Raw genomic sequence first — 12,142 nt, forward strand, 5'->3', positions numbered from 1 at the left:
GCGCTAACTGAATGTCTCGTGGGCTTACTGTTCCAATATTTCTTACTTGTACTCCTTCTCCACGAACTACGCCCTAAATGTCCCTTGGAGACTCTTCGCAAACCGGAACACTGAAACGGACTGAAAATGCCGCTCCTTAGCTCCTGGTGCGCCGGCCAGATCGCATGACGCCGGATACAGCTGACACTCCGGAGACGTGTGTCGGGAATAGGCGGCCCTTTTCACTGAGCGCTGACAGGATACGCCGGCTCCGGAACACTAGTCACGAAGGCAGTCAGCTTCCGACCAGCTGACTAAAGGATTGAAGCGCAGGCGCCAAACCGAGACGCTAGTCCATCAGAATCTGACAGGAAATCTTGACACAGCGCTGGGGAATCGCCCGCCGACAACCCTGCTGCAGATCCCAAAGACAACAGACGACGCGGCACTCCTTCCGATACTTTACACACCAATGAAAATTCTAAGCACACTACAGGTACGAGTAACTAGCGGGTCCTCCGGTCAATTTTACGTCTTTTCCTGAGCAAAATCACCTTTGCACACGCCCAGAGAGTCAAGCTTCCTCCGCTACATACGCAATTTTCCTCCTGCAGACACGCGGCAGCATAGCATATTCCTTCATTTATTTCTTGAGTCAGTCCTTATTTTACTCGGCCCGCACTCTAAGCCTTACCCGGCCCTGTAGCACCAGCTCCGAGGCTTACGCGACCTAGACTCCTTTTCTCCTTTTCCTCCGACAAGACAGATAAGTGTCCGGTAGCGGTGACAATATTTCTTTTAGACTGGTCCTTCCTTGCGTGTGGAGAGAGCACACAAAGGGAAGATGGTCGCCACTGCCCCCTGCACAGTTCCGTCGCCAGTGTTGGAATTCCAAAAGAATGACAGGACTCAGAAGTTAGGAAGATGCTAGTTTAATCGACCATCCACTCTCCTCACTAGAGAACACACCAACATTCCACTATATGGACTATATGGTAATTCTTCCTTAGTTTTTATTTCATAACCTTGTTCAGGCATTTCTTGATACACATTTATGCAGGCTTTGTAATACCATAAACAGCTGAATATTAACAAAGTTATTATATTTTTGGGAAAATTTATCATGATACCTTACTTTCTCACTTGGTCAAAAAAAACAATACAAACAGTTGGAAACAAAACAAGCATTGGCAGAGTCAACAGCTCTCTCCTATGTGAGGTATTGGCTTTGTCAATGTTTTTAGCCATATACACCATACACCATATACAGCAGCATGGCTGAAATTTAAAAAAAAAACAAACAAAGAAAAAAACGTTATAACGTGACCAGCGCTGTTTGCGTCATAGCACTTTTTTGTTTTTTAATACCTGCGGGTGGGGAGGAAGGGTGTGGGCATCACAGACAACGGAGGGTGTGTAGAAAACAAAGATATGTGACACGACTAGCGCTGGCACCGGTATCACAGCACTTGCTTTTGTCATAGCAGATGGGGGGCAACACTGACAACGGTGGGAGGGCAGGTGTGAGGGAGTGAACACAGACAACAGAAGGGGGGTGTTTGTGGCTGAGACAACAAAGGGACGGCAGGTGGGGGTCAATATAGACAAAAATGGGATGGCTGATGAGAGAAAGAGAATGGGAGAAGAACACTAAAGAGACCAATTAAAAAAACGCACTCTGGTACAGTGTTTAACCACAAAGAAAAAAGTAACAGCTAAAATGAGTAGTGGAAGGACACATGCAATGTGACCATGCTCCAGGAGAGGAACAAACACACCAAGAGGAAGGAAGCCTAAGGCAGCTGACCAATAAGAAGCAGGCAGGGCTCTAAGTACACTGTTAGAAAACAATGTGTCTCGTAAAAGACCGTGCATGCCCGGTCTTTGGTGAGACCTAAAAATGGATTCTGGTTAAACTGAGATACGGAGCCGCACGATGGATTTAACCCAGATCTGTGACTGGGGGTGAATGTTTGACAAGGCTCAGCATTCCGTCCATCATCTTTCTGTGTTGCTATACTGTGCCACACCCCTCTAAAAAAGTTACATTTCCCCATATGCAAAAGACCAGTTTCGATCTGTAGCGCAAGAGCTCTTCATATGTAATGTATGAACATATTTGAGATTTTTCGAACATTGAAGGCGAGATTTCTGGAGTAGTCTTAGAGAAATTAGTAACATTGAATCGTCTATATAATGCACATTGAAGTCTCACGGCAATGGTTACCTCTCACTAAATACGACTAAGTGGCACCACCAGGTTATGAGCCAGTACCCTCAGCATGCACAAAGTTCTCTGCAACTTGTGCATCAACCCAGAGATCTAGAAGGTCAGTTTTTGGTAAAAATGTGCTCACTGTTCAAATCAGAGGAGTGAAAAGTAATATCTGCAAACCGCTCTTACCTCCTGTTCAGAGAGTCCGTCAATAATTTCCGACACTTCGTGTTCACTGCGAGCCGCTGACAGGGAAAGACTGCCACCTCTCTGTCCCACCCTACTGAGAAACAAGACAGATATATTAAAACAGGTAATACAGGTATCAGTGCTTAATTTGTCAAATAATAAGTACCAGAACCCAAAATATTTCCCAGGAGGCCACTGCAACTTGCACCATTTGCAGTCACTGCCATGCTGCCAAATACCTGTACCAACAAGACCTACTTACAATTACAGTCCTACAAATGTGACAGATTGGACTACACTAGGTGACCTAAAGATCTAATAATGGCCGGAGCACCCTGGTATTCATTTATTTTGTTTGTGTATTGAATTCTTAAACACTTTGATTGAGCCCTTAAAAAAAATAGTCTGACAGTGCTACCATGTGGTGGGCTGTCATAAGTATGTGAAGGAATTAGAAAAACTGGTGCCTAACACCGGCACAAATTAAGCACTGCATATCACTAGATTAGCAGCTCTTCATAATTGCTCCTCTCCTCTCACAGCAGATCCGGGGGTTAAGCATTCTTAGCTCGTTCTCCAGCAACTTGGAAGAATATTCCTGCCAAGATGCACTCAATATAAGACTTTCTTCCTTTTCACAACCGTCTTAAAACCTGGCACTTTGCCTGTAGCTATCCCGGCAGATTTCTTATACATCTTCTTCACTGTGGAAACATTCAGACAGTGCTGAGGGGGAGAGAGAGCGCTTCAGAAACAACGACTGACTGATTAAAGGTTTTCTTGAGTGTGTGATTGATGGGTTTCCAGGAACTACAATTCATTTCACAGTTCTAACGCAGGAGTAGGAACAAATTGTGCCTCTGTTTTTATGTACTCAAAGTGCCTGTACTGAACTGAACTAAATTTCTAGATTCACATTTACCGAAAAAGTTGTGCAAAATATAAATATTATTTCCTGTTATATGAAGAGTTTACACAATTAGGAATTTGGGTATAAAACACTATCTCCCATAAGACATACACTAGTGTACACTGCACAAGTAAACATGTTGGTAACATCCTTTTTTACGTCTCTCCTGGCGTTAGCAGCGCGCATGCGCTGCTAACACCATGCGAGGGCTTCTTGGAATCAATACGGTTCCAGAAATCGTGTCTCAGCTCCGCCCCCAATTTTCATTTGTGCGTGTCATTTGTCATCACGGATTATACTAAATATAGTGTAATGATTGCACCAGAGGCATTTTAATCCCTCCTGGTTGCCACCCTGTCCTCTTTTTCCCCGCCCACCGGGATTGGATGTTTTACTGGCGGTGGTAGACACTGTCTGCTAATTAGTGGGTAGGCACTTTTTTAATACTATTCCGCAGCTGCCAACGGTCACAGGAGGCAGTGTGTTTGTGTACACTAGTTTTGTTTTGTTTTGTTCTTGAAGCACGCTATGCATGCTTTTACTTTCCCACCCACCACTACCGGGACGGGCTGCGCACCTCGTCGAAAATGTTTTCTCTACCTTTGGAATAACTCAACCCTTCCGCTCCCCGCCGAGGTTTTAGAGAAATGGCATGTCAGCAGCTAGCAGGGATTTGTCGACAAGCGCCTTGACGGGTTTTCGATTCTAAGAGCATACCTAGCGCCGTAGGCACAGTGCTGTGAAGCTTTTCTATATGACATCTTCTCAACATAAAAGACTTGCGTAAACTCTGTTAACACCACCACTCATCCTGTTCATAAGGATTCCACATTCTGCTAGACATGAAGATAGAGGGAAAGTGAAGGAACCGGGAGGGCGACGGTATCTGCTCAAGATCACATAATTTAGTGACGTGAAGAGAGTGGATGTCTGTTTACAGTTAACCACTGTGACGGCGGGGGTAAGTGTCTACCCTGACTGTGTTTAGAGAATAGCACGGACCCCTTTGTTGTATGCGTAAGTGGAAGGAATATTTAGAACACCACCTAATACCGTATCCTCATATTCCCACATGCCTTCATGATATACAGTGTTGCTGCCTGCACCAAAGACGCACCCGAGTAGGGGCTTTACAGTCTTACATTTAAACTATCTAGGTCGCCAATGAGCAACAGCAGGATTCACAAATGGTTTTAGTGAACAAAGAAGTCCTCGTAGAAACCAAGGGAAATTTAGCCCCCTCTAATCTGACTTGTTTTTTTTCATTATTTGTGAACTGTATGTACAGTCTTGAATAACGACAGGAGAAAAGCGTCAAGGTTTTAGGCACGTTTCCGATAACAATACGGAAACAAGGAATTGTTTACATAGAATGCAACATATTTGTATTTCAAGCAGAAATTAGAAATATTTCTTCTGGTGTACAGGCTCGTACCTCGGGAAAGCTCAGAAACGGCCGCATGTGTCAATCAGTAAAATGAATGTCTGCAGAGACGCGCACGCTGGTGTGAGCAGTGGTAGAAGTGGGTGGGATCGGAAGGGCATGGCGTGCCCCAACTTTTTTAATTTAGCAAAGTCCGTCCCCCTACTTCTTTATTTGTAAAATGCGTCCTAGGACGGCAGGAATGGTCCGCACTTGAAAAATATTAGAGCCCTGCTTGGTGCACATCGAGGACGGCCTCTGCAGTTGGGGGCCCTCCTCCCCCTTCCCCTCAGTGTCTGAGGGAAGGGGCCTGCCCAGGAACATTGTGGGAGCGGTTTTACACTGTAGGAGCAATCCAGCAGTATGTGAGAGTGGCTTCCAATGATGCCCCTGCCGCTGCAATGATTTACATCTCAATTAGACGATGCTACCTGCCTGCACCCCACTGTTACTAATCAAATTTGTCACTTCAGTATGCATTGGCGGCCCCGCCCTCACCCAGACTGACGACGCTACAAGAAAAGGAAGCGGACTCCGGTGTGGAATTAGTGGCAGACAGTTCCCTAACTATGGCGCTTTAAAAAAAACAAGCTGTAGAAAACGTTTAACGTCTTCCTTATTTTATAGATTGTGTACTGCTCCTTTGTCTGTGTTTAGGGATGTGGTATTTTTTAAAATATTGTTTACCTTTATTAAGGATATAACATAAACGCAGCCCAAAGTGTCCAGTTCTGAGACACCCGAGCACCAGAGCCCCTTGTGGACCCCACCCAGTGTCGGACTATGAAAACAAATAGGCGCAGGCACCAGGGCCGGACTGGCTTAATGGGCATTGGGATGGAGGCTGGAGGAGTGGGAGGTAGTTTTGTTACTGGGGGCTGCAAAACTGTCCCCCAGTAACAAAACCAGCAGGGCTGTCCAGCATACTAAGGGGGAGATTTACTAAGATTTCTAGCACTAAACTTGTTTAGCGCTGGAAATAACGGAAAAGTAATGCGAAGCAGCGCATTGCGCTGCTTCGCATTACTTAGCGCCATGGGGCGTATCAAGGGTGGAGCATGGGTGTTCCCAAGCACCCAACCAGGGTTTCTCACACTACACCCAATTTAATAAATGAAGTAGATTGGGTTTAGCGTGAGAAAACTGCACCTTTTTCAAGTAGGCGTACGGAAGGAGAAATGCTTTAATTTCTCCTTCCTTTTCCGACTTTGTATGCATGCTGCACTGTACAAAACCTATGCTGGACTCACTCACATACCCTAGCGCTAAGGTGTGTGTGTGGCGCACCGCAGCTGTAATTAGCGCCAGCGCAAGGGAAAGGGGAGGAGTGAGCCATATCTCTGAAAATATGGCGCTCTCCTATTCCCTCCCTGTCGCGCAAAGCTACACTGGTATGAGAGGGGCTACGTAAAACAAATGAAATACATGTGACAGTGGCTATGGAGAGATGAGGGGCAGTGTTGGAGGGTGATAGTGAGGGAAACATTGAAGAGCCTCAACAAGATTGGCGTATCCTTGTGCACTGTAAGGTCATCTTTTACTGTGCTCTAAATGCCAATACAATTGAATATATAATAAAATATGTTGTAAAATGCACACTTTATGTAATCTTTTCTAAATTTCCTTGGATAGAGAACACCCTCTTCCCATGTCCCCTTTGTAGTGGTCAGGCTCGCTTACTGCGTTGGCTCGCAACACACAGTACAGGGGATGGACAAAGTGTCAGAGCTGCTTTGAGTTCCCAGTTCAACCTTGTGTGGCACCAAACTAAAAGTGCCCCATTTAGCAAACGAGATATAAAAACAAGCAGTGGGAAAGCCAATAGGTCTTGTCATTGGGACCTCTTTGCTAGGACTGCTTTGGGTTCCCAGTTCAGCTCTGTCTGGCACCAAATCAAAAGTGCCCCATTTAGCAAATGAGATATCTAAACAAGCATTAGCAAAGCTAATGGGTCTTGCTTTCGGACCTCTTACGTTTGTGAATTGTTTTAGCGACGCTTTTCAGCATCACTAACATACTATAGTGTCACCCAAAAAATAAAGTTGGATGTATCCTTCACTTCCCAAATGAAAATATAATTTTTGCCTTTTACTCTCAATAACTCAAGTTTTTTGTGGGAAGGAGAGTTAGCCAATCGGACACTTCAAAAGATATCCTTTGCAGGACACTTAAATACATAATGTCGATGTCTGAGCTGCTAGCTGGCTGACATGAATGTGGAGAACCCTTGTGGGTTTCCGTGAGTCAGATCAGATTTTAATGAAGAGTCCCTTTATCTTCTGAGCCCTACTTAACTCCTTCCTTGCTGTCCACGAGTGCAACATAAGCACACTTGTGTACAGGAGGAGCCCTGTATTTGTGTCCTCAACGTTTGAAACAAAAAACACTGATTGATTTCTGAACAGTGAGTGTTAAAGCATTAAGGTAACAATGTTGTTCCTGCTTATATTTCACATGCTTTACAAAATCTTGCATTCCCTATGAGTGTTTGCTTTTTCCAGGATGTTATTATTTTTTTCCAGGCAGTGCAAAATTTTAATTGGGTCACATCTAGGCATTTATAACAGGGCACAATTGGGTTGTAGCATGTTTCTCTCAGTGGGGCAGAAAGGTGTTCAGGGGGAGAGAATGTGGCACTGTGGCCAGAGCTACCAAATTTGGAACAGGGGAACTAGGATCAGGCATCATGACCAGCCACCCCGCCACTATCCTGAGGGAGCACATTTCCCTACATGACCGTAGAAGGCCCCCGCTAGACCATAGAAGCCCTGGTCTCTTAGCACCTGCAGGTGGACCTACTAGTGGCCATTTGGGCTAACCTTTAAGCCCTGTCCACCATAATCCACACTGAGGTTCACCTCTAGTCTATAGTGCGCACAGAGCCAGCTTCTTACACTCATAATTCCAGAGTTGGGTTCATTTGCAATTTTCAATGCTAACTACCTTGAGTAGAAATTACACAAACTACTAATATAATAGTTGTATCTCATTCATCTGATACTGCTTAAAGCATCTGCAAAACCAAGATATCTGGGTTGTATTAGGTGTATATATTCACTTTTCTGTGCTATGTCTAAATACAATAACAATAAAGAAGAGGCATCTAATGCTGGCTTCATGACATGTTGCATGAAGCACATACAAAATGTAGGACTTCAATTTTGCATTGACCGTGGGGCACAGAATGATATAATCAATAGTGTTCCCCAAAACGTGGGGTCTCCTGTCATAGAATTTAAACCCAAATTTCATGTTCAGAAATTGTTTGAAAAAAGGAGAAGTGCTGATGAAAGAAACTGCATGGCTTGGAGACAAATGGCCTATGATTCCACTTATAAGCATATTTGGGACATTTTGTGATTGATAAAATATCCCACATTGTAAATGTATTTTAATGTCAATAACTCATATATTAAACCTCAAATAAACGTGTATCTATTGGTTGCATTAAATAATGTTCTAAGCTGTAACTGGTCAGTGAAATACCAAACATACTAAAAATTGGTATGTTTTGCTCTTTCTAACCACACCTCTGACTCCGCCAACTGACCCAATCCTCTGGTTATTCCCATCCCCTGATGCTCAGCCCACAGTTCCCCTACTTTTTTTCCCCCCACTTCGACCCCTGGGTGTGAGAGAACCTTAAAGAGAGAAGGGGACAGTAGAGAGGAGATGGAATGGAGGGGCAAAAGATGGGAAAGGGGGCAGGCGTGACTAGAGGTCGAGGAATGATGGTGCTAGCAAAAGAAGTCAGACCGGGTGAGGAAGACCGAAAGAAGGAAGAGGGAGAGAGAGAGAGGAGGAGAGGGGCGGGGGCGAAAGAAACAGAGGAACGGTGCAAGATTGACATGCAGGGAAGGGATAGAGAGAGGAGGGAGAGAGCTGAGAGTGTAGAAAGAAAGAGTAGGTGAGAGTGAGAGAGAAAGGGGGCGTGGAGTAAGACAGCCAAAGGAAAGGGGGTAAATAATGACAGACAGAGAGAAGATCAAGCGGGTGGGGAGGGAAGGAGCAGCAAAGTTGTAGTTACTGATTTCACTCAATTTCGTAGTTCATCCTGAATGTCCGTAACATCCAGCGATCCACCAACCCTGTTTGGCTTTAAAGCCGACCCGGATATCATATAATATCTTAAGCTGGACTCTCATTTCGCATTAGGGCTGAAAGTGGGGACACTTCAGTGAGTGCGAATAGAAGAAGGCCTCAATCCCCTCTCTCTCAAACCGAAGCAAGCATGCAGCCAACGTACAAGATACACATTGAAAGGCCAATGATACACACTGCCATCGTCCACTAACCCCATGCAGGCAGTGATGCATTTGGTAAGCTTGTCTAAAGGTTAAACCCAGGGCTTTAAGTGAGATGAACCAAGGCTTTAAGTGAGATGAAAAATCTGGGGGGTCTCTTAAAGGGGCATGGCTGATGCAGTTAAGGGCATGGCTTAAAACGTCTAAGCTAAAAATCTGTACTTAGCATAGTGTGCCGCATGCCTGGCATTTTTCTGCTTCGGTCATTGCATCCAGATATATACTACAACAAGTAAGATTAGCTACAACAAGGCAGCGCTATTGGCTTTGTCAATGGTTGTTAGGTGCATAAGAGAAACAAGCATTGGCATAGCCAATAGGTCTCGCCTTTGGAACCTTATAAGTGTTTAGTTATCCAACACAATATCCTTCGTGCAACAACATCAACTGTTGCATGGCTAAACACTTATAAGGTCCCAAAGGCGAGACCTATTGGCTATGCCAATGCTTGTTGTCCTAGTGAGGGGTTCTCACTTGACTCTCCAGCAGTCAAGGGTTACTGGGCAATATCTGTGAAGGGTAACGCAGTTTGCCAACGATTTCGCTGTGCCAACCATGCCAATGAAATGCCCGTGGATTTACTCTAGAGAGGTCATGACTTACTCTAGACGGTGGTAGTGGTTTGGAGCAGGACTTTAAGTGGGCGGGGTCTCACCGGGGGCCTCGAAACGGGTCTCTATCGGGCTCTGTTTTGTGCCCTGGCACAGGTGGCCCAATTTTTTCCAGACTGCATCGACTGCACTGCTCACTACTGTAGAAGTTACGGCATGACGTCATGCCAGGTGAGCATTGTAGGGGAAGGCAAATCCTTTTAAGAGAGACATTTTCTCTCTGGATTTCTCTTCTCTTTTTTAAACTCGGTAGCAGCAACATTGTTGTGGTGTCACCAGGGCTTTAAGTGCAAGCTTTTTCAATAATATTCAAGCCATATTTGCTGCTTATTTATCTTATGCAATTAATGACCATTGACAAAGCCAATAGTCCTGACTTGTTGTAGGTATGTTATTACTAGTTGTATCATATATCTAGATGGAATGACAGAAACGGAAAAATACAAGTCGGGCGGCACACTATGCTAAACACAGATTTTTAGCTTACGTGTTTTAAGCCACACCCTTAATTACATTGGCCTCGCCCCTTTGAGAGACCCCCCAATTTTTTCATCCCACTTAAAGCCCTGGTTTGGAGACAGAGCCATGTCATGACGCAGTAAACACAAAGAAACATGCCTCTGGGTTGGAAAAGTAAGGCGGCTCCAAAGAAGCCCACCACGTCACATGACAGTCCGAAAGGTACCTTCAGTCAACAGAAGTCTCCTGATGAAGCATAATCTTCTCTCCGTACATTCGTCGGCACCACCAAGTACATGCAACAAATACTGTAGTGTATGTGGTCTCTTTATCGTCCGCCCCACCTATGTGTGTATACTCTGCCCACCCGTCACATAACAGAAACCATAGCACTGTGATCTGTCTATGAATGTCAGTGAATATGTACAGATAATGCACATAAAACAGCAAGGCAGGCCCTCTGGCTTTGTCAATGCTAGTTAGAATGAATTGCTTCCACGGCCTTACATGCTTTTTCTGGGTGGAAAGGGCAATGCCAATTTCTGTATTTTTACTTTGTAAGCGGTTAAAGACAGCAGCAAGCACTGCTGCTGAGCAGTTTGGGCGAATGCCTGCCTACATGATACCCATGTACACATCAGGCATATACACAAAGTGAAACCCATACCTACGGGCTTTGTCAATGAAGACAGAAGTGTCGGTGAAAAACCAAAGGAAATGATGGACGGAGCGTTGACAATACAAGCACTCACCCCCAGTCAACTGATCTGGGTTTAATCCATCACTGTTCTTTAGCCCACTCTGCCACCCCAGTTCAGACATGGCCATATGCAAATCAGTCTGACCCTGTGCCTCATGGGAACAGTCCAGCCCGAACTGCCAAGCCATGCCTTCCCTGGACCGGAAACAAGCTACCGAGGACCGGTTTCTGGCATTTCAGCCTTCTTCAGCCCGGCTTGCTTGAATCCAGTGGCAAAGTGAGCAAGGGACTCACGGTGTGGGAAGTGTCGGTGCCAGTTTTTATGGGTTGTCTTTGAAAAGAGCAGCAACATCAGCACACTGGTCCACTCTGCTTGTGGCATTTACACAATTGTTCACATCACAGAATTATAGGAACAGCCGCCTTGTGTTTGAGGTTGGCTGCGGGATGCCCAGAGTGGGTGTTGTGCACAGTGTGGGGAAGAGCTGGCTTCTTTATGCTCTTCAGGGCTCTTGGCGATTTATTTTTCTGTGACAGGATGTACCCTGGCAGCGCCTTATCAGCGCGTCTATAAACCACTATTTAATAATTCATTCACTGACGTGAATACAACATTAGGGCTAAGCAAGTACACACTGATGAGCAGATGAGCTACATTTCCAGTAGGCACGGTGCATCATGGGAACTGTCAAAACTAAGTGATGGGTGAGGGAGGTGGAGTAGAGGTGAAACCACCTTTCAATAAAGGCAAAGTTCCCTAAAGAAAAAAAGGCATCAGCTGTACATGTTAAATTAAACATTTTAATTTATTTGTTGGACGAGTCCAGTGATGTACCAAGAGACTCTTACCCTTCTCACTATGAACATATCTACGCCTACACTGTGAATATTACACCATGCACATTTTAAGGTTCCACGTTGCAGATTCATTCCCAGACAGCAGGTTGAATGAGTGCTCTGCCTTTTATATGAAGTTGAATGAGGGATTAGTGTCAAGATTTTTTTTATATTAGACAATCTTGGATAATAGGGGCTCTCATAAACAAACAAAAAAAGAATATATTTTTCTGAAATGTCTTTGATCATGTTTATACCTTAGTTTGATCCTGGAAGAGATAGCATCAAGGTATCGGATTGGAGACCCCCTTCATAGTATCATCTAAAAAGTGAATGCCTAATATATATGAAATGTAGGTGTTTCATATTGATTCATAGTGAGGATGGTGTGAATTCTAAAAAAGGTTAGTCGATGACTCCAAGAAATAAATTAAAATAAATAGAAAGAGTGGCAGGTGTAACTCTACCCAGGCGGGGGCTGGGGCATAAGGTTTCCTGCAGTTAATAGGCGCCCT

General features: G+C 44.7%; 1 protein-coding gene across 13 annotated transcripts in view; it reads right to left on the bottom strand.

Annotated features, from left to right (window-relative positions):
• The window catches only part of NCOR2 (nuclear receptor corepressor 2), a 1,388,857-nt gene that overhangs the window by 648,865 nt on the left and 727,850 nt on the right, over window positions 1–12,142 (bottom strand). For all 13 annotated transcript variants that reach the window (XM_078667637.1, XM_078667632.1, XM_078667640.1 and 10 more), the window contains exon 11: window positions 2,384–2,477. In XM_078667637.1, the coding sequence (XP_078523763.1) occupies window positions 2,384–2,477 (94 nt within the window). The remainder of the gene's footprint in view (window positions 1–2,383; window positions 2,478–12,142) is intronic.

The sequence above is a fragment of the Lissotriton helveticus genome, chromosome 11, assembly GCF_964261635.1.
Source record: "Lissotriton helveticus chromosome 11, aLisHel1.1, whole genome shotgun sequence".
Classification (NCBI taxonomy): Eukaryota; Metazoa; Chordata; class Amphibia; order Caudata; family Salamandridae; genus Lissotriton; species Lissotriton helveticus.